At 39.1% G+C, this 23,175-nt stretch overlaps 1 protein-coding gene across 2 annotated transcripts in view; it reads left to right on the top strand.

Annotated features, from left to right (window-relative positions):
- WLS (Wnt ligand secretion mediator) overlaps nt 1-23,175 on the top strand; it is a 127,293-nt gene that overhangs the window by 27,163 nt on the left and 76,955 nt on the right. For both annotated transcript variants that reach the window (XM_039473620.2, XM_003921430.4), the window contains exon 2: nt 10,687-10,959. In XM_039473620.2, the coding sequence (XP_039329554.1) occupies nt 10,687-10,959 (273 nt within the window). The remainder of the gene's footprint in view (nt 1-10,686; nt 10,960-23,175) is intronic.

The following is a 23,175-nucleotide window of genomic DNA, read 5'->3' as shown; positions in this document are numbered from 1 at the left end:
ATTGAGCATAACTTAAGATTAATGTGTTTATTATGACACAAAAACCCTATAATAATAGTTCAATTCAAGTCTGGAGGACTTGCATGTTTGAGTTTCTGTGCTTAGTGGCACAAGGCAGAATAAAATGTGGTCCTTCCCTTTAGGAGCTTATAATTTTGTAGGGTTCAGAAGTGATGCCGGCAAATAAAGTAGAATGCTGTGATAAAGACATAGGCCAGGCTGGTGCAGTGGCTCACACCTGTAATCCCAGGGACTCGGGAGGCTGAGGCAGAAGAATCGTTTGAACCCGGGAGGTGGAGGTTGCAATCAGCTGGGATCGCATCACTGCACTCCAGACTGGGCAACAGAGCACGACTCTATCTGAAAAAAAAAAAAGATATAGATCGGGTGATACCAGCATGAGAGGAAGTAAGCATCATTGGTAAACTGAAGGAAAACCAAAGGAGGCCTCCACCTGGCACATTATAGGCATTTAACAAATTGAATGAAGAAGAGATGGCCCTTGAGCTAGAACCTAAAAGTGATGAAATTAAAAATATTTAATAATTGCATAGGCACTTTATTCAATTTTTTTATTTCAGTGTTTTAAAAAGCCAGTAATTCCTAAGAATGTGAATGTTAAAACTGCAAGTTTTAACATCCTCAAAATGTACTTCTACCCTCAATTCTAGAGAATTCACAAATCATAAGGGCCTGTGTTTTCTTTGAATAACCAGGAAAGGAAATATGATTATTCTTGGCGTTTGTGAAATTCCAGATAAAGACATTAACAGGTCTTGCTTGCCCTTCACCCTAACCTGCAATGTACATCACTAAATTTTTGACCATTCAGAATGCCCTATACTTTAATTGCTTTTATCTGTTTATCTGGAACTGGCCAGAAAAAAGAAAAAAAGATCAATAAACTATGTGCAGCTCTTTATAGGACCTTGATTTCTCCATTCCCTGGCATACCACATGCATGGATAGGAGACGTTATCATTTTGGTGTGACGAGAGAAACTTATATTTAGTTCAGGCTCTTGCTCTTATCTGTTCATTTACTTCCTGAATGTTTCCATGGATGAGGAACCCACCCTTTCCAGAGTCAAACTGTGCCATTGTTTGCCTACTTGATTTATCCGTCATTCTTCCTTAGGTTGTTCTGGAGTCAAATTTTCTGTAACTTGAATCCCTGTCTCTTACTATGCATACAAGGGGTATCATAGACTTTGCCATGGCAGCTCTGTGTTCCTGAGTCAGATCTTCTGTAGGCTAACATCCTAAACGCTGCCTACCTGCAATATGAAGTTATGAGCAAGACCCAGTAAGACGTGGGAGAGTATCCATTAGATTCAAGGAAGTTTAATGCAGTTTCAGGAGCCTATTATTCCATCATTTCTTTAGGGAAGTCTAAGAGATACTCTGTCCCTGACTGTACATCTCCCAAACAAGCTGTCGTGCTGGCTCCCTTTGTGTGACATCCAGCCTAGTGCTCGTAGTGCCTCACCTATGGATCTTCAGCAAGCTACTTATGGCCACAGTCTTCATTCCTGGGCTCTGCAACTACCTCAGGCAATCTGAGACTGCTAATAAATAGTGAGCGCTAATAAAGAAACAGAGAGTTGTATTGGAAAGGAGCATTATATATTAAGTCAAACTTGGGTTCCAGTCCTAGCTCTGCTATTTATTGATGAGACAAAAACTACTGATCTTCTGAATATGCAATGGTGGTAATTATGTTACTTGATTACTAGGTAGATTCGATAATAATCTATGTATGTGAAAATGCTTTACAATTCACATACTAGTTGTTCGTGTTTATTATTAACAATAATATTGATAAAAGAATATATGTAATTTCTAAATAATGAATGTCTGATAATTTTAAATAAGAAATGTTGGAAACTTGTAGAGTGTAATAGGCACTTTAGAACAAAGCCACTGACTGGGTGTCTTCTAGAAGATTTAATTTTGGTATTTTCTGACCCTAAAATTCCAATATAAACGTGTGCCCATGGTGAGCTTATTTAAGAAGGAGAGCCAGGTGTCCCCTTTTTTGTCACCTCCACCCCTACAGCTTTGCCAGGACAGCTTTGGGGGCCTCTGCGGGGGCCTGAGAGATTTCCCACACAAGAACTGGTGTGCCCTCCATGCTGGGTTTATGAGATCATAGCCCAAGGTAGTAAATTATAAGATGCTATAATTCACTTTCCATAGGTGGTCTTGGCTGCATTCCACAGTCTTTTGGCTGAGAGGTTGCTGATTTTGAAGCACTGGCCCAAAGTCAAAACTTAGCTCAGATGACTGGCTAGCCGAGCCATGGGCAATAGCGTCAACAGATGAGCCACTGCTTTTTCTGTGGAGGTCTTTTGTGTTCACTTCATATGTATTTAATTTTTGCTGTTTTGAGTTTTTCTGGAGTGACGGAGAAACAGAAATTGCAGGCATTTTTCAGGGATAGAGAAATTCGTAATTTGAAGTACTACCGTCAGTCTTTTTGATTCAGGCTCTCTTTGCTGCACGACATTGCTGTCGTGCATGGTTAAGGGTCAGTTTTTGAGTCTTAATGCAGACCACTGGATTGCTATACCAATTAGCACATCTAATGGTTGGCAGATTTTACGGGCTAAACCTCTGGCAGGGCCTTTTATGTGTATTTTATTATTTTTTTCAAAAAGAATGGAAAAAAAACTGGCACCAATTTCGAGACTAAAATAATTTCATGTTTACCGCACCATTTCAAATACTATGTAAGAGTTTGGCTCAGTGTCCCAGAGCACTCTAATTTTTTTCCCTTTGGTTCTAATGTTCCTCCATTCCACGGGATCCAAGCCAGGCAAGTAACGTAAGCCCAGTGGCGCGTGTTTGCCGCGTAGATCCTGACAAATATAGAGTAATTCTTCTCTTCTTCAAAGCTGTTACATCTTTGGGTCCACAACAGTTGAGGTTGTAGGCCAAGCATTTAAAATCCTCATCCGCCTAAAATGCAAACATATACTTCTTTTCAGTATTTTTGAGTCAGAATGGATCATACACGTGTTTGTTACAATTTCTGGAAACTTGCTGTCAAAATGTCTGTCATTTCATAAGTTTATATTGTAAGGAACTATTTTTAAATAAGTGCTTGACTTTTGTGTGTACAGTACAAATTATTTCGCATTCAACTCTGCTGTGTGGTATGTGTGTTTGTGTATTTTGGTGGTAGTGGTTTAGTGTAAAGGAACGTTCTGCTCTATTAAAAAAAAATTAGCTTTCCTAGAACAGATGTTAGCATAATTAACTACTGATTGAAAATGGCTGGCAAGAGTGAATTTCATTTCACTTCGCGTACCCCATTTCATGCACAAGGGCATAGCTATGATAAGTCTAAAAATCACTTCTCCAGGGCTAGTCTCTGTAGACACACTTTCAGCTCTCCAGTAATTGAGATTGAATTGTGAAATAATATTTCATTTAGTAAGCTAGTAAGATTTAATTGGTATGGTTGAAATATAGGAGAATCTTCTCTTCAGTTGAAATATAGGAGAATTTTCTTTTCAAAGTAGGTGGTGGAGGTAGCATAAGTGTCTGACCATTATAACTTCAGAGCAATTTCAGTAAAAGAATTAACACACTGAATCTGTTAAGTACTAAGTCAACTTAATGCTAATATTTGCACTTTCTTTAGCTGAATTTTTTTTTTTTTTTTGAGACGGAGTTTTGCTTTTGTTACCGAGGCTGGAGTGCAATGGCACGATCTTGGCTCACCGCGACCTCCGCCTCCTGGGTTCAGGCAATTCTCCTGCCTCAGCCTCCCGAGTAGCTGGGATTACAGGCACACGCCACCATACCCAGCTAATTTTTGTATTTGTAGTAGAGACGGGGTTTCACCATGTTGACCAGAATGGTCTCGATCTCTTCACCTCATGATCCACCCGCCTCGGCCTCCCAAAGTGCTGGGATTACAGGCGTGAGCCACCGCGCCCGGCCCCACATGGTCTCTTTCTCTGACACCTGTGTTCCCTCTCTCCCTCTTTTCGACCTTCCCCATCTTGATATATCAAAAAATCCAAACCATTGCCCAAGGGCCTAAGTGCTCAATACGTTTTATGTAAGTTCTCATAAGGCAAGCAGAGATATTTAGATAGGCAGAGCTTAGAACTACTTTGGGCATATGCTTTGTAGTTAACTTCTTATAAATACCAGTCAGAGTACAATGGAGGTTTTCTCTACATTACAAAGTAAAATGGATAGTGAGCCATTTAACTTCACAAATCAGGTAAAAGTTTTGGGAGCTTGAATTCTTCAGCTATTGCTTCAAAAGTTGTGGGATCCTGTATTTCCCAGCTGTTGCTTCAAAAGCAACAGCTGGGGGGAAAAAAGCAGTAGCTGGGGAATGTAAGCTCCCAAAACTTTTGAAGATATCGACATAGGCCAAGTAATTTGCAGTCTGTCCACCCCTGCCCCAACATTAATTCTATCCTTTGAAATCAGCCTCAATTGTTTTTTTAAAAATAAAGGCTAATAACCATTTCTAGTACCCCAAAATGTTTTACAGAACAAGATAGAGAATAAATAAAATGAAATTATAAAATATAAATGAATCAAACATTCACATTTTTGCAGGTGGACAGATGGTGTTGGCAGCTTTTTAACTGAGATTAGGTTTCAGGCGTTAGACCAGCATCTCAAGTCAGTAAGGGAAAGTATTTGCTAGCAACTTTTTTATGTTTTTAAATTAATGTATATTGTTGTTTCTATCATTTTTGTTAGATAAATTCTACTGTAAAAATAAAATAAAACATTTCTGAAGTCTTTGACCATTTTTGCTTAAAGTCATTCCTTTTTTAAATGGTGGTAATCTGATTATTAATTCTTACAAACAGGAATGACCTTTTAAACGGGTCTGTTCTCCTCATTCCTTCCCCTTGTAGCCCAAAGCAGATTAATCTTTAAATATCATCTTTGTTGCCAGGCAGACATTCTTCCTCTCATTTAGAGGAAGGCTATTATTACCTGATGATTGAGACTTCAAAGGCTCTTTGGGGCCATTTGCCGGAATAGGAGGGATGCTTCTTCATTCCCACCTGACCACCGTCTCACTCCCCCTTCTTTCAGCAGATCTCATGTTTGGCCTTGTGGCTAGTTACAGGGCAGAGAAAGGTGTCTTAAAAGGCAACATTCCTGCCAAATAAAAGTTCTTTGTTATGTGTGGGTCTCTTTATTATTCCTTCTTTATGGTGCTCTATAGGGTACAGCAGGGACTATCGGGAGCAGGGGCCGAGGCACTCTAGTAGAAGTGTACCACTGATGAGAAAAGGCAAGGGTGGCCACAGACATATACGGGTGGTGCTGTATTTTTCCCCTGCTAAGTGATTTCCTTTTAATTTTTAATATTCAAGCACAGATAGCTGCAGAAAATATGATTGTTTTAGATATTCTATGATCCAGCCCATGTTGTACCTCGGCGCCCTCCCTCCTTGGCCATCCCCCTTTCTCCCGTGGCTACTACCTGCTCTTTTCCAAGGCTGTGCCCTGCCAACAGCCACCACCAGCTTTTTCTTTTTTACAACCAGAGCATCCTGTGGAAACCTCTGTCGGAGAAATTTCCAATCAAGATGTAATTCTCTGGACTTCCCAGCCTCCCACACCAGACTATGAGCACCTGGGGCTCGAGGACTCCATTTGTCTTTTTCTTTAGTTAGCACAGTGCCTGCATGACAGTAATGCTCCTAGGTGATTGCTAAAGGAATCTTCATTGCTTGTAATAAAGCAAAGAAATAGTCTCTGTTGGCTAAAATGAGACCATGTGTCAGGTCAGCATGTTGTTTTAGTTTTATTTTAACTTTTCCAAGAGGCTACCAAGTCTTATATCACTCTCCAACTCTTCAATTACAGGTTCTGGAAGGAGTAGGGGCTAATGATTTCATGTTGACTCAACTTTGAGCATGATAAATGCTAGTGGTTGGCTAGATAGTAATTTGTAAACTGGATACCCATTTGAAGTGAAATAACAGGAAGCTGATGGGAGTCAATGAATATTCTTCCAAAAGCAATACTACAGGTTTAGTCATTGTTCACTTACATTTTTATTCCAGGTTACGTTGTAACAATGACTGAATTTTTCCTCTCATTCAAGTGTATTCATTTCTCCTATCTCCCAAGTATCTGACTGTTGCCCTTTCTCAGGGAACGTCAGGTTACATATAGCATTCATCAAAATTATTTTTTCCTGTAATGATTTGTTGTCTGCTTCCGCCATTATTTGTATGTTCAAATGGTTGGCACCTGGTAGGTTTGCTGCAGCACCAGCGCTGTCTAGTACATAGTAGGTATTCAAGACAAATTTGGACAATATATTGTGAGCCATAGTAACGTGTGAAACTGAGGGACCATTGAATTTTTAAAGAGACTTCAAGCTGTGTTTGTGCATTTGTTTGCAACCTTCAGTTTGTTAAAACTCTTCTTGATTTCCTATCACTTTAACATTAAGTGTTGTGTAGAATTGCATTTCACAATTTGTGTACTATAGTGGAAAAGTGGAGGCCAAAAATATTGTATGGAAATACAGACAAAATAAAATGGACATGTTTGATAAAAAAGAACTGAATTCAAAATAGACTGCATTTTCAACGAACAGCTCCTGGTTTTATAACTTCTGTGCATATTCTCAAGGCTATCTTAACCAGTTGATAGTGACTAGGCATATTCAGTTTTGGCCAAATTGCTCTGTTCATTGAATTGGTCTGGTGTAGAAGTAGATTTGGCTCACTTGTTTTCAATTAAACCTTATACTATGGTTGGGTGGAGGGGACGTTTATAATGTGTGCTGAGGCAGCTGGGTAATATTGCATTACTAGCCTAGGAATACTGGGGAGTGCTTATTTTTAGCTTTCACCTGAGCAAACATGACTCAGTTTGTTGACCTGAATCTATCCAGCCCCCTCTTGAATACACAAACTCTGTTAATCCCTAGAACCACACAAATGACTAAGTAAGGCCTTCATCACAAATACTTGTTAGTTTATTGTGACTTGTTCAAAGGTTGAATTTAAAGTTCCTCCATTTAGCTCTTTTCTCTTAAAACAATCTTTCACATTAAAAAAAAAAAAAATTAAAGACAGATCGAACTTATTTTGATTCTAGACACAATTTATGACACATGTAGTTATAATATTGGCTGTAGGTAACGAAAACAGCTTCTATGATAGGTGACCAGCTACCAGCTATAAGCTTTGCTTTTGGTTTACTTGATAATGCCGTATACGTAAAGAAACACTTAGGAATTCATGTTTAGCTGGAGTAGAACATTGCACTGAGCTGTAAAGATATTATTGGAGAAACATTAACTGTCTGTGTTTGAATATCAGGATGTCTGTTTACTTTCTCAAGCAAGACACATGTTTTCTCTTTTGAACACCATTAGAAAAATGGAAAATATTGAATGATGTTCAGGTTTCAAAGTTATACAAAACATTTTTGAGACTGGAAGACTAATTTATTTAAGTGAAAAAAATTGTGATTCTCACAGTATAGCCTGAGATACACTTAACGCTTCTCCAAGTTCGCTGCTATGATATTTATGAAAATATTAGTATTTCTGGGATTTTTTTTTCTTTATGGAAGAAACACTAGACTAATGAAAGAATAAAAATAATGCAGGCCCCTAGAAAGGCAGGCGTTCACTGCATTCATTAAAAATGCAGCCTTTGTGCCCGTAAAGTGTTCAGCTTCTCTGTTATTAAGTTTGGAATGTGGTTTTGGAGCTTAGCTGAGGAACTCAGCTAGTTATTTTTCATTTTGGTCTGAGAAGTGAGAGACTTGTTTTTCGAAAAGGTTAAAAAAAAAAAAAAAAAAAGTTAGGTTCATTTTGGAAGAATAGAAGTTTTAAAATGTAGTAACTATTTTCTGCAGCAAATAGTCAGTCTGAGTAGGTTAGCTGAAAATAGAATTCATGACTTTTGTCTCACTGTTTATTTCTCCAACCACATTAAAAAGGATTCAGTTAAATGTGCCATTTGGCTTTTCTAATGTCAGTGGGCTATTTAGCTGAGTCAGGATAACCAACGTTTGATTGACTCATATTTCTAAGAATAAGCCAGATGTCTGATTTTGGACGGATTAGATGTAAAGTCTTTGTGATACAGTTTTGAGTTTTAAAGAAAAACTTCCCTAGCTGGGGTTAGTGGCAACTTGTATTGCAGTGTTCAGCGTTCTACATCAAGGATGTTCAGCTAGAGCTTGGTAGTGTTGACTTTTCTGGTAAGTTTTAACAGGCATTGTTGCAACTTCTTGCAAACATAACATTTTCCTAAAAATGTATCATTAAAATAGATATTTAATAGAATAGAGAAATAATGTGGATTCGAACATTAGAAGTAGGGCAGAATATTAATAACAGACATTTTTACCTCTTACATAACTTTCTTTTTTGCTTTCCATGTTCATCTATTACTATCTGATCTCTATTAAATAAGAGAGAATTTCTGCCCAGAGATCTACAAACATAATATACCGAGTTTCAGATCCACAGAAATACACATATTTAAACCACACACATAAATCATAATTTATGATATTTTGTTTTAACTAATAACTTTCAAAGTTTTATAGGTACATATTTTTTAAAATATAATATGCTAGTAGGACCCACGTAAAGAAAACAATGAAAGTTTTCAAAGAAATCTCAAAACAGATTGTAGACAATGGAGAAGCAAGTACTGTTCCTGGATGGGAAAACTAAAGGTTGGGGAAGGGTTCTAATTCTGTCCGCGTTCATTATTATCTATTATGTATAGATTTAATTCAATCTTCAATATTCTAGCAAAAAGATATAAATTTGAAATGGATTGGGGAAGAGAGTTACTCTAGCAGATATTGATAAAAATCATCAATTTACAGAATTTAGAACAATGTTGTGCTGACTCACGAATTCACGGTTTAATACATGGAAAAGAGCAGATGTTTAGAAACATATGCTCATATACATAAGGTAACAGTGATATCATAAATCAACAAAAGGGAACGTCTGTTCAATAAACCATAATTTAAATATTTAAGAAAAATAAAACCTCACCTAATCTCTTATAGCAGTTTTCAGATGGATCAACTATTTAAATATTACAAAAAATGAAATTGCAAAAAATAAATAGAAGTCAATATAGATGACTATTGAATTTGGAGATCAAGAAGGTCAGTCTCTGTAAGCACAAAAGCATGAGGGAAAAAAACATAAAGGAAAAGAGGGATTCTATATAAGATCTGGAACTTCTATATTTAAATGTTCCATAAACAAATTTAGATAGCAGATGGAAAAGCTAGGAGAAATTTCCAACAAAACATATTAGGCAAAGGATTATTCTTATTTATAGATAGCCTTTACAAACTGATGAAGGCAGAGTTAATTTTGGTGTATTGTGTGACTGACTATTTTGCAACCACTAATTGAAAGGTTTTAATTATAAAGAAAATATTTATGATAGAATGGCTAATATCTTATGCTTTTTGTTGCTCAAGCACTACTCTGAGCGCTTTAATATGTTAACTTGTTTAAAACATACAGTGATTTGGAAAGGTTGGTACTATTATTATTGCCATCTAAGAGATGATAAAACTGATACAGAGATAGGCTTAGTAATTTGCCCAAAACTTCCTAGCATGGATTTACGGTGACACAACTAAAAATGGGAAAGCCAGGATTTGACAGGTTGCCTCTAGAGCCAGTGTTATCACACACTACTCTACTTCTCTAAGTGAATGAAAAGAAAAGACTATAAAACTATGCATGATATAACTATTTTATAAATATGTGTTAATATTTATGTATATTTTAAAGTTACACAATGTAATTCATGTGCAAACTTTTTATCTAATTACACAGTCATAGAAAAGACAGATGATATTTTGATATTTTTTCAACAGTGGTTACTTCCCTCTAGTGGGATTTTGGGTGAATGTTGTTTTGAACTTAAAATTTCTGTATTTTCTAAATTATTAATATTATAACTATATAACCGTTATATAATCACAACATAGTGTTTTTAAAGTTACACATTTCAAAGTTGTTTTGCTGTCTTGAAATGCATGGTTTATATTTTAGTATACTTTTGAAGTATCAGTCAGTGCTTGAGTTCCCATTCTTTGCTAGGTACCAAGCTAAGCAGGGGCCCATCATTCTTCATCTTAAGCAAAGGCAGTGTCGTACCATTTTAGAGCCAAGAGGAACCTTAGAAACCAGTCATTTAATTTCTCAGATGAGGGGCCTGAAGCTATTATAGATTTAACTGACTTACCCAAAATTCACTGACAGTAAGTTGTTTAACCAGGCTTCAAATCCGGCTTTGAAGACTAAGGTCTTCTGACTTTAGATACTGTTCTCTGAAGCACCAGAGCCCTCCAAGACCTCAATCAGGTGGGAACTGTAGCACAGCTGATTTTTTTGTGACATTGTTTTGAAGTGCTGAAGTATAACTAGACTGGTTACAAATGTATTCTTTCACAGCAATTGAAAACACAATGGGAAGGTTCTCAGGGATACTTTTATGATACCTCTGAAGGTCACTGAAAAATGCTCACCTGGATTTGGAAGATCCCTAAGTATTGCTGAGCCCCAGTTGTAGAAGGCAGTACAAAAACCGTAGGGAACACAGTAATGGAAAGCATATTAACCAGAAACAGTTTCTTCAGTAGATGGTTTTTCTAAAACAGACAAACATTCTCTTTTCAGCTCCGGGGCCCACAACAGCAGTGTCCTACATGTCGGTGAAATGTGTGGACGCCCGTAAGAACCATCACAAGACAAAATGGTTAATGCCTTGGGGACCCAATCAGTGTGACAAGATCCGAGACATCGAAGAAGCAATTCCAAGGGAAATTGAAGCCAATGACATTGTATTTTCCGTCCATATTCCCCTCCCCTCCATGGAGATGAGTCCTTGGTTCCAGTTCATGCTGCTTATCCTGCAGCTGGACATTGCCTTCAAGCTAAACAACCAAATCAGTAAGTGTACTCTTCTCTCGTCCCTTTCTTCCCTTTGAGCATTGCCCTCTTTGGGTTCTTTTTGAGCCAATTCTAATAAAAGTAAAAATGACAATAGTAATAGCAGACAATTACTGACTACTTACCAGGTACTTTCTGAGTACTTTACCTGTATTAAACCATTTAGTCTTCCCAGCAAGTTCCTTGAGGTAGTCTTCTTATTTCGTTTTACAGATAGAACACTTGGGCACCAGTGAGGTTACTCATATTCCAAAGACTAGAGAGTGGAAAAGATGAGATTTCTGACTCAGAAAACTGCTCTAACCACCAAGCTTCATCACCTCTCTGGTGTCACAGGGGAGTTCACCCCAGTGGAGTGACTTGAGGGTTTCTGAAAGGGTTTTTTTGTTTGTTTGTTTGTTTGTTTTTAAACGTCTTTTCCCACTGGGCTTTGAGAAAGCTATGGCCTTAGAAAAAGATCCCTATACCAAAATGGAAGTGCCAACCCATGGGCACCCATTTCTCCTCCTAGCTTACTCATTTGCAGTTCAAAACTCTGAGGGCATGAGACATGAACTTTTCATGGGAAGAAAATCACTCGGTGATTTCTGGGAGGCTGATGCCTGTACAGCATCTGGGGACAGTACTAGGAATCAGGTTGAGAAGGAAGAATTTTTTTCTATTTTTTTTATTTTTTTACCTTTTTGACTGAGACAGGGATGTGAGGGAAAGGGAAAAAGATGGGCTAAAGGCATCTCTGTTTAGGGCCTGTCCATAGATTGAAACACTCTTTCTTTCTTCTGTTTTTTGTTTGTTTGTTTGTTTGTTAAGAGACAGGGTTTGTTATCCTCCCACCTCAGCCTCCTGAGTAGCTAGGACTGCAGGCATGCTGATTTTGTAATTTTTTTTTTTTTTTTTTTGAGACGGAGTTTCGCTCTCGTTACCCAGGCTGGAGTGCAATGGCGCGATCTCGGCTCACTGCAACCTCCGCCTCCTGGGCTCAGGCAATTCTCCTGCCTCAGCCTCCTGAGTAGCTGGGATTACAGGCACGCGCCGCCATGCCCAGCTACTTTTTTGTATTTTTAGTAGAGATGGGGTTTCACCATGTTGACCAGGATCTGATTTTGTAATTTTTAATTACTTTTTTCTTTTTGAGACAAGGTCTTGCTCTGTCACCCAGGCTGGAGTGCAGTGATGTCATCACAGCTCACTGCAGCCTCAACCTCCCAGGCTCAAGCGATATTCCCACCTCAGCCTCTTCAGTAGCTGGCATGAGCCACTGCACCTGGCCTTAAATTACTAAAATTTGTTTTTTTAGAGATGGGGGTCTCTCCTGAGCTCAAGCAGTCTTCTCACTTTAGCCTACCAAAATTTTTGGTTTACAGCTGTGAGCCACCATGCCTGATCTGAAGTACTATTTCTAAATATAGTTTTCATGTATCTGTAATAATTTTGATATAGAATTATTTTTACTCTGTTGGAGCAGCATATATACCTGACTGATATCTTATCTGAAATGAATAGATTATGCTGAGATAATTTTCTAGATAGTTTTCTGTTTTTCTTTTAATATTTTTTATTGCGTGACAGTTTTCTTTTTCTCATTCCTTCAATTCCTTGCCCATTATTTTAAACTGTTTTTGAGTACCTACCACTGCTAGGCATTCTGATGGCTGGATATACTGTTCTTTAAGGAGCTTATGGCTAAGTAGAAATGACAGGCAAATAACTAATCATTAAAGTATGACATGCTAGGTGCTGTGACCAAGGTATGCCCAGGAGGATATGGAAGCATAGGAAATTTGTTTTGAGACCCCTCCAGTGAATACCTAAAATCACAGATAGCATTGAACCTTATATACATACATGATGTTTTCTCCTATATATACATACATACCTGCTTAGGATAAAGTTTAATGTATAAATTAGGTGCAGTAAGAGATTAACAACAATAATAATGAAACAAAAAGTATGATATACTATTCACAATTTTAAGGATAGAAGATTCATTCTTATCGTAGATTTTAGCAACCTCAGCATATGATTTTTTTTTAAGTTGAGAACTGTCTACTTTTTATATTTTTTATCATTACTTTGGATTCCTTTCTGAGGGCAATGAATAGGACTTCAGGGAAGAGTTTGGGAGTGTGGCAATCAAGATCCTATTACACAGGGATGGCTTCTTGCTTATCGGAGATTCACCTGTAACAATATTGCCTCATATGTAAGGAAAAGTCAAGACTAATCCATTTATTAAAACTTTTCTAGGCAGTCTTTGAAATGAGTTTCAGATTTCAAACAATGAGAAGAGATTTCATGTTTGGGCTGTGAAATTGAAGCTGGGGTTTATAATATATGTCTGGGCACTGTTTTCATCTACTTTTGAAGAGTCTTTGAGCAGATAAAATAATCCAAAGACTACATATTTTAAATGACTTCTAGTCATTGGGGGTTAAATGTTTATTCTCTTTAAATCTTTCAATTTAAAAGTGATACAGGTTTTAGCTAGGATTTGAGTTTTCAAACTCTCGGAAAACTAGAAAAGCATTGACTTACACTATAGAAGCTGGCAGATGTTTTAATTTCAGAAAGTAATCAGGCTGGTGCCTTTGGGAGAAAAAATGATGGCATTATAAGGTGCTTTATAGTAATAGATTTCCTGATCCACAGCTTCTAAAATTCTTGGAATCTCCTGAGTGATAGGAATGTCTCTTTGCATGCTAATGAGCCAACTGATGGCTGGGGACTCCCAGATAGCTTCAGAATGGTCACATGAAAGATCAAGGCATAATTAGAAGGGTGGGAACTAACTTTCAGCTCCACCAACCAACAGCCAGGAGAGGAGAAGGCCTAAAGATTGAGCCACTCACCTATTGCCAATGATGTAATCAGTCATGCCTAGGTAATGAGGCCTTCATAAAAACTTAGACAGGTTCTGGGAACTTCCAGTTAGCTAAACGTGCAGAGGTTCCTGGAGTATGGTGCCCTAGAGAGGACAGGGATGCTCTGTGCCTTACACAGCAGTCCTTAACCTTGTGGACACCAGGGACCAGTTTTGTGGAAGACATATGAGGGGATCGGGGATGGTTTGGTTATGAAAACGTTCCACTTCAGATCATCAGGCATTAGATTCCCATAGGAACATGCAACCTAGATCCCTCAGATGCATAGTTCACAAATAGGGTCCCCACTCCTATGAGAATCTAATGCTAGCTGATCTGACAGGAGGCAGAGCTCAGGCTGTAATACTTGCTCACCCACCTCTTACTTCCTACTGTGCAGTACAGTTCCTAACAGGCCACTGACTGGTACCTGTTTGCTGCCGGAGGGTCAGGGACCCCTGCCGTACCACATGCCTTGCCCTGCGAATCTTTTATCTGGTTATTTGTCTGTATCCTTTGTAATCTGATTTATAACATGTGCATAAGTGTTTCCCTGAGCTCTGTGAGCCTCTGAAGCAAATCAGTAAATCCCAAGGAGGAGGTTCATGGGAACCCCCATTTATTTTTATTTATTTATTTTTTACAGCAAGTCTTTTCATTTTTATTACTCAAAAAAGTTTCATTTTTTATTTAGCTTTCTGACTCTGTGCTTGCGCCTTTAACACTTTCACAACGATTTTCTGCTCCTCGATAAGGAAAGCACACTTGATCCTGTCACGAACACATTTAGTACAGATGGAACCACTCATAGGCCCTGCTGACATGTTTTTTTGGTGTGTTGGATCATCTCATTAGAACTTTAGGACTTACAGCGCGAACCCCTCCAGGCCTGCCTGGGCACATGCCACATGCTGATTTTGGTGCTTTCCCAACCTTGTTGGTATAAAAGTAAACAATTCTATTACCAGGGGTCCGGGACAGCCTAGTTTGTTAGAGGCTGTAGTGTAGGAAATCTTATGTCGGTATGTCAAACGCTGGACCATTTTGAGTGCCTGCACACGACGTCCCCAGAAAAGCGGGAACCCCCATTTATACCAGGCCACAACCTGTTTTTCTGACAGGCATCTGAAATAGGCGGCAGTCCTTTGGGACTGAGCTTTCAACCTGTGGGATCTGATGCTATTTCCAGTTAAGTGTTGTCAGAATTAAATTGAAATTTTGGGCATCCAGCTGATGTCTGCTGTGGGAGTGATTGCTTGCTTGGTGTGCGGAGAAGCCTCCCCCGACTCTGCGCCCCACTCATTCCATCACATCTGGGGCGGAAGTAGTCTCTGCTATGTTGATTGCGAGTGGAGCGGGAGCCAAAAAAAGGTGTGTTTTTTTTGAGGCTTTCTGCCAATGGCTCTAGTGCTTCTATTTCAGCAGCCTATAGATTTGAAAGCTGGAGAGAGAGATATGTAAACCAGTCCTCGAACTTTGATCTATGCCCCCAGGTTCCTCAAAAGAAGCCCTTGGACAGTCTGGAGTATTCTAAGTATATGACTTGCAGTTGAAATCCTTAGAGTGACAACCCATTCCACTGGGTACCATTTTAGCCAACCCAAACCTTTATTTTCCTAATACATACTTAGAGTGACTTTTGAAAAATGATATATCTGGGAAAGTATTTTAGAATGGCATCTGTTAACAAAATTAGGTACACCACTCCAGAGTATATTTTCAAGTAACAGAATTTGGCCTTACAGAGAGGTCTAAGCCCATCACGTAAATAATCATTTTTACCAATGATTCATAATACATCCAGACTCCAAATGTTAAGGCTAACTTTTTTCTGATACTCTTCTCTGCCTACTCATACTCCTTTGACTTCCTAACTCCTTTAGAGTAAAAATTGAAATCCCATATCCCTAAAAACTGACGGAGTTTAACTTTTAAATGGTAGGAGTTTTAAAACAATAGTCTGTAAGAGCTGAGGGGAAGAGGCCAGTTGAAGAAAATCCAGAGACTTGTAAATGTTGGGAACAGGAGTCATTGGCTTTTCAGTGAATACCAGTTACAATTTATGAACAGACCTATCTGTGGAAATCTATGATTGTGTCAGTGCTAGCTTTTTGCTAAATATTTCAGAGAAACAGAATTAATGAATTTGCAGTGTGTAAACATGATTCTTCTGTCTAGTTTTTAGGGATACAGGATTTCAGTTTTTACTCTAAAGGAGTTAGGAAGTCAAAGGAGTATGAGTAGGCAGAGAAGAGTATCAGAAAAAAGTTAGCCTTAACATTTGGAGTCTGGATGTATTATGAATCATTGGTAAAAATGATTATTTATGTGATGGGCTTAGACCTCTCTGTAAGGCCAAATTCTGTTACTTGAAAATATACTCTGGAGTGGTGTACCTAATCTTGTTAACAGATGCCATTCTAAAATACTTTCCCAGATATATCATTTTTTAAAAGTCACTCTAAGTATGTATTAGGAAAATAAAGGTTTGGGTTGGCTAAAATGGTACCCAGTGGAATGGGTTGTCACTCAGGATTTCAACTGCAAGTCATATACTTAGAATACTCCAGACTGTCCAAGGGCTTCTTTTGAGGAACCTGGGGTCATAGATCAAAGTTCGAGGATTTGTTTACATATCTCTCTTTCCAGCTTTCAAGTCTATAGGTTGTTGAAATAGAAGCACTTTCTGCCATTGGCAGAAAGCCTCAAGAAGGATAGCTATGTCTTCAGTAGTAAACCTTGGAGTTTCAGGGATTGAAAAATTCCTGAGACTGAAGAAATATTGGTAATTGATGAAAGGCAGGGGAAAGCCAGAATAGTGTCTATGCTATTCTTTTTTTTTTTTTTTTTTTTTTTTTTTTGAGGCAGAGTTTCACTCTTGTTACCCAGGCTGGAGTGCAATGGCGCGATCTCGGCTCACCGCAACCTCCGCCTCCTGGGTTCAGGCAATTCTCCTGCCTCAGCCTCCTGAGTAGCTGGGATTACAGGCACACGCCACCATGCCCAGCTAATTTTTTGTATTTTTAGTAGAGACGGGGTTTCACCATGTTGACCAGGATGGTCTCGATCTTGTGATCCACCCGCCTCGGCCTCCCAAAGTGCTGGGATTACAGGCTTGAGCCACCGCGCCCAGCCCGTGTGTCTATGCTATTCTTATGTAATGAAAGCATTATACTTTGCCTTGATCCTTGTGTATATACTAGAGCCCAATGTTAAATCTTACTTGTTTGTTTCATTATTGCAAATGGCCACATGAAGCAGAATTCTTTCTAGAATTGGCAAGTGATTTTCTTTCTCCACGCTGAAAATATTTCTGTATAACATGTTTCCAGTTAAAAAAGTAATTAGAATGATATTACTACCAGTCAGTTTTCAGGTTAGATGGCTGAGTGAGTGTCCTGGGAGAAAGTTGACTAACTTTTGGCAGAGTAATTGTGCTTTTCCATTTGCCTATTTATTATGGAATGTTAGGTAGATATCAAGTGAAGACAGCTGGAATAAAAGAACAATCTATGACCATAAAAAATTCAGAATTTCATTCTTCTACAAATTCACCAATCACATTATCTACAATGGTGATGGGTGAATTTATAGAAGGATGAGAGTCAGAGAATCCTTCTGAGAACTAATTTTTGGCCTTCAGCAAGAATTGTGATATTTCGTTCTATGTTTTCTGATGCTTAGGAGGAAAGGTCTATAAAGAGATCTGAATGGGGTGGAGGATTTCGTACACTATAAAGCCAGCCCTGCTATGATGGAACAGGCTGTTGGTAGTATTTCTATGCTTCAGCAGATAGTCTTTATCAATAAAATATGTTGAAGCAACTACTAAGAAAAAACCTGTAACTCTACTCTCACACCCCAACTACTACTCCTGCCAAAAAGCAATCTTCTTTAATTTATGAACATGTCTAATTTATGACCATGTTATAACCTGTATTAAAACTAGCATTTTGGCTGGAGGTGGTGGTTCACACCTGGTGGGTCACCTGAGGTCAGGAGTTCAAGACCAGCCTGACCAATATGGTGAAACCCCATCTCTACTAAAAATACAAAAATTAGCTGGGCATGGTGGCATACACCTGTAATCCCAGCTACTCAGGAGGCTGAGGTAGGAAAATTGCTTGAACCCAGGAGGTGGAGGTTGCAGCAAGCTGAGATTGCACCACTGCTCTCCAGCCTGGGTAACAGAGTAAGACTCTGTCTCAAAAAACAAAATCAAACAAACCAAAAAACCTAACATTTCTAATTAGATAGTTTTTATTGTTGGCTAGTGTCACCAAGATTTTAAAGTTACGTTTTCAATTTCTTTACCACAATTGGAGTCCATGAAAGCAAAAAGAAAAACTTCAAATTCTCCCTTTGTTCTCCTCCTCCCTCCTCTTTCAGCAAAAAAGATACGCTGAAAAGCTCAAAATACAGCAAAAAGGTCTCAGAGACTTAAATGGAGGAGGGTTTGTAGTGTTAGGTGAAAGGTAGAGAAGTTGTCAGTATTCAAGATGGGCTCACATGGCCAGTCCCCCTTTACTCTTATTGAATTGTGTGCCCCTTCAAACCAGGGCTGGATCCTAGAATTTACCAGTATGAATCAGTTTTACTTACTGACCTGGGATGGAGAGCAACTAAAATCATGGGAGAAAACGATCTTTTGATGTTGACCCCAGGATAGAGAAGATGAGAGACAAGATGTTTGTTTGCTCATGAATTCTCTCTCCCTTTGAGGAAATCTTCAGGCACATCTTAACAGCTCTTCCTTTGGAATTAACATTGTGAACATGTTTATATTGGCAGGAGCGTGGGAACCTTAGCCACTGTTTTATTTGGGTGTGATTATTGGTAAGCACATTACTTGGCAACATTATTATAAAGATCCCTGTTTCTCCATAAGCATCACTATAGATGGCTTGGTGGGTTTTGTTATACATTTTCAAATGAAAAATTTCAATTCAGAAACAGAGTAGGGCTCTTCCAAAACCTTTCCAAGATTTTGAAATTAATCTTTATAGTTTTGGTATATTCAGTCACATACACTTCCTTCCAGTCATCTATGGGCTTACTGGTCAACTTAACATCGGGGAGTAGGTTGTGTTAGATTAGTATCTAGTCTTAACAAAACACTCTTTTATGGTTTTGAATAATTTACAGAAATTGTTACTAAACATCAGCTGTTTTATTTAAGCTTGGAGTGCTAGAGGGAATACTAGAGAGCTGCTGGTCTAACAATTATCAACTAGGCAGTGTAGACTGTAGTGTAAGGGCTAAGAGAACCCCTGGATACTCTGCATAAAATTTCGATCATTTATTTGCTTATATGCATTTTTGAATTAAGAATGTGGCTTTTGGCAGGTTTGCAAGTGGGTGCTTGACCTTTAACCCAAGTTAAAGGACTGATCCTTTAATTTACCAGATGAAGAAAGTGTGAACTCTGTGGTACTTGCCCACTGTGGCACAGCGGGCCGGGGCCAGGGCAGGACCTCCTCATTGTGTAGACAGGTAGATGATACCTAACAACACATGCACCACCCTGTACAGGTGGGTCGGTTTTCTACCAAACAGCAGCCTCTAATATCCTTGCACAGAAGTTGCACTGGTCTTTCTAAAATGATATATTTTCAATTTTTTGAAATCTTCTGATTAGTATTTCAGGGAATGAAGTGCAGTCTGGAATCTAGACTAGGTGGTAGGCTGGTCCTGTTTATACTGCCACAGCTGCAGATCACCCACGTGTCTCATTTCCTGCTCTGAGTTTAGAATATAAATGAGGAGATTCTCTTTGCATCCATAACAAGTATATCCTGGTTACTAAAATAAAAACCTGGTGACATCATTGACTAATGTGAAGAGCAGAGAGCACGTCCCATAATGGTGCCCCCAACATATAGAAGGTATTTTTGTGTTTTTACCTCCTCTTCTAACTTTGGGTCTTGTGAGTATTTAAATGCCAGCTGGTCATAACATAGTTAATGTAAGGTTCTTTTATGGGGAGTTCACACCTTTGTCTTGGCTAACTTAAGAAAGAAATGCAGTTAAGATTATTTTTTGGATTTTATTTTTCTAAGAAAAAGGAAGTTGGATGAGAGGGGAGGAAAATTTTTAGTTAAGCCAGGCAGATTTCTGCTTGCAAAAGTGCTAGGGACTCTACATTGGGAAAAATAATTTTCCCCAACCCAACCTACCATCTACACAATGACAGTTCCAGATCCTCTTTTGCTTCAGTGAGTTATTAGTAATGGTATTAGTAGAGAGGAACTCTATAGGAAGAAGAGGTTCTGCTTTTCTTACTGTTCTGGTCTAGGTTGTTTTCTAAAATAATTGTATCGTGAATCAATCTTTCTTGCTTTGCCCATTATTCACATTTTGACTAGAAAGAAAAGCCCAGGCTTGACCTAACATGCAAGATTATGCCTTCATTACAGGTAAGGTTTGGGGGAAGATTACAAATATTTCAGTTTAGTAGCTTAAAAGAAGTTGCTGTCACATAGCAAGGAGTTCTAATGTTGACGTCGTTTGCCAGTTAAGAGGTTGCCTCTGCCAGTAGTGAGCAGCCTGTTACTGGTAGTGGTCAAGCAGAAGATGGTTGGTGAGGATTATAAGAATGACCACAGTGAAAGCGGGCATGGGGCAGTGCTTTCTTTACAAAGTACTATTGCACTAGAGATGCTGTTGCTTGTCTTTGTTGCCAGTCACTTTGGCCTGAACTTGGCCTAACTCCCCCTCTCCCTCAGCGGGTTCCACCATCCCTACTGAAAAGGCAACTGGCCACATGATCAGTCCCCATGACACAGGTGATCAGACTAGCAATGGGCCCTTGGCCAAAGGGGAAGCAATCAAATTCTCTCTTGTAAGAAATTGGGTTTCAGTAATCTGAGGTCTGCCTTTATTAGCACTTAAAGTGAAAAGCCATGAGAGCCACCTGGACAGTCCTCATTCAACACGTGCACGGAGAAGCTGTGGTTGTTGGCTGGCTGAGTGGGAAGACCAGATGCAAAGAGGTAAATGGAGATGAAGACTAATGGTGTAATTACAATAGACTACCAGAGATGACTTTACTCTTGATGGCTTTCTGTTCCTGGTTTCAGACCCTCCAGCTTGTCAGCATTTTCAGTCCTTGATTTTCCCAAAGCACTCCTGTATCCCTTCAGCTGATTTCTCGTTAAGTTAGTAGGGGTGAAATCTTGTTAGTTGCAAACAAATGTTCGCAGATTAAGACAACTTTTATTTCATCTGATCATCTGAACAATTTTATGCGGCAGAGTGAGACACTGAGGATGAGAGAGTTTACATGATTTTCCAGTCTCCCAGCTGGGAAGTCGAGAGGCTACGAATGTACATGATGTTAGGACTCTCGTGCCTTGATCCCACCATGAGTCTATTGATAGTGCTATGGAGTTCTTCCTGTTCTGAGTGGGAAATTATACTAGATGACCCCTAAGGTCCCATCTACTCTAACTCTCTGAAGTTGAGAGTCCATGACTCACTTAAGATTCTCTGGCTTTATAAAAAATCTCATTGGTATCCCTTTGGTTTTGTAAATAGATGACTTCAGAGACCCTCAAGTGAAAACCATTCTAGAAGACAGGGCTCAGTCAGGACAGATGCTCTTGTTAGAGGGTGAGCTAAGTGTTGAAATGAGTGAATTTTCTTTTTTGTTACATGTGACCTTGTGTTCAGTTCTGCTCCTTAGGTAGGCAGACAGGGTTGGTGTACTGGAAGTGTATTTTTAGTCTGACATTAAAAAATGTATCATAGACACCAACACAGGAAGCAGTTTTTAGGTGAGTCAGTGTATAAATAACCTCAAAGAGTTTCATGATGGAATGGTAGATCTTTCAGTTTAGCAGTCTAACATCTGAAAACCCCTTCCCAACTTCATTCATTCATTCAATAGGCATTTGGGGGGCTTGTACTACATGCTAGCATTTTGCTCAGTATATAAGAAACATAGATAAGTCCTTATTCTTCATAATACAATTTCAGAAGCCATCATTACCCTCTTTTGTTTAGTTTTCTCTATACTTCAAGACTGAATTCCTTTTTTTTTTTTTTTTTTTTTTTTTTTGAGATGGAGTCTCGCTCTGTCACACAGGCTGGAGTGCAGTGGTGTGATCTAGGCTCACCACAACCTCCGCCTCCCAGGTTCAAGCAGTTCTCCTGCCTCAGCCTCCTGAGTAGCTGGGATTATGGATGTGTGCCACCACATCCAGCTAATTTTTGTATTTTTAGTAGAGGCGGGGTTTTACCATGTTGGTCAGGCTAGTCTCAAACTTCTGACCGTGTAATCCATCTGCCTCGGCCTTCCAAAGTGCTGGGATTATGGCATGAGCCACCACGCCTAGCCTAAGATTGAATTCTTTAAAGGCAGGAACAGTGTGTTGTTGTTCATTGTTATGCCCTTATACTTAGCAAAATTCCAGGCACAGTAAACACTCCATGTGTATTCAAAATAATTACGAGCTCACAGTCAAATTCATGGAGAGAGGATTTAAAAATTACAACGTGCCTCTAATCCCAGCACTTTGGAAGGCCGAGGCGGGTGGATCACGAGGTCAAGAGATCGAGACCATCCTGGTCAACAAGGTGAAACCCTGTCTCTACTAAAAATACAAAAAGTTAGCTGGGCATGGTGGTGCGTGCCTGTAATCCCAGCTACTCAGGAGGCTGAGGTAGGAGAATTGCCTGAACCCGGGAGGCGGAGGTTGCGGTGAGCCGAGATCGCGCCATTGCACTCCAGCCTGGGTAACAAGAGTGAAACTCTGTCTCAAAAAAAAAAAATTACAACGTGTTCAGTACATTAAGTACCCAAAGGAGTACATAATCATAGAAAGGGAGATGATTAACTCACAGAAAAGGAAATGTTTTGATTGAGTCAAAGGTGGGGTTTTAAAGATGTTGGAATCTGTGATCACCTACAATGTGAAGGCAAAGAAACAGTCCAAGGGCAGTCTTATTTCTTTTCTGGGAAGTGGAAGAGCTTGAGTAGACACCTCCAGCACTGGGTTCAGTGATTTCAAGCCAGAGTATTTGGGCTGAATCATAAACTATGAGTGTTTGGCCTACTGCTTATAAATGATGCAACCCTTGGCAAGGATTTTTTAAAACTTCCTTGTACACTTCATTTTCCTTGCCTGTAAAATAGAGATAATAGTAGTACTACCTTTATAGGGTTGTTTTAAGGATTGAACTAGAATAGTATATGTGAAACTTTTGCTTAGTAAGTGCTGGATACATATAGTAAATGCTCAATATAAGTAAATAGTTGGCTAGGTGCAGTGGCTCACACCTGTAATCCCAGTACTTTGGGAGGCCCAGGCGGGTCGATTGCTTGAGGTCAGGAGTCTGAGACCAGCCTGGGCAA

Source organism: Saimiri boliviensis, chromosome 11 (assembly GCF_048565385.1).
Source record: "Saimiri boliviensis isolate mSaiBol1 chromosome 11, mSaiBol1.pri, whole genome shotgun sequence".
Lineage (NCBI taxonomy): Eukaryota > Metazoa > Chordata > Mammalia > Primates > Cebidae > Saimiri > Saimiri boliviensis.
This window is presented reverse-complemented; position numbering and strand designations above follow the sequence as displayed.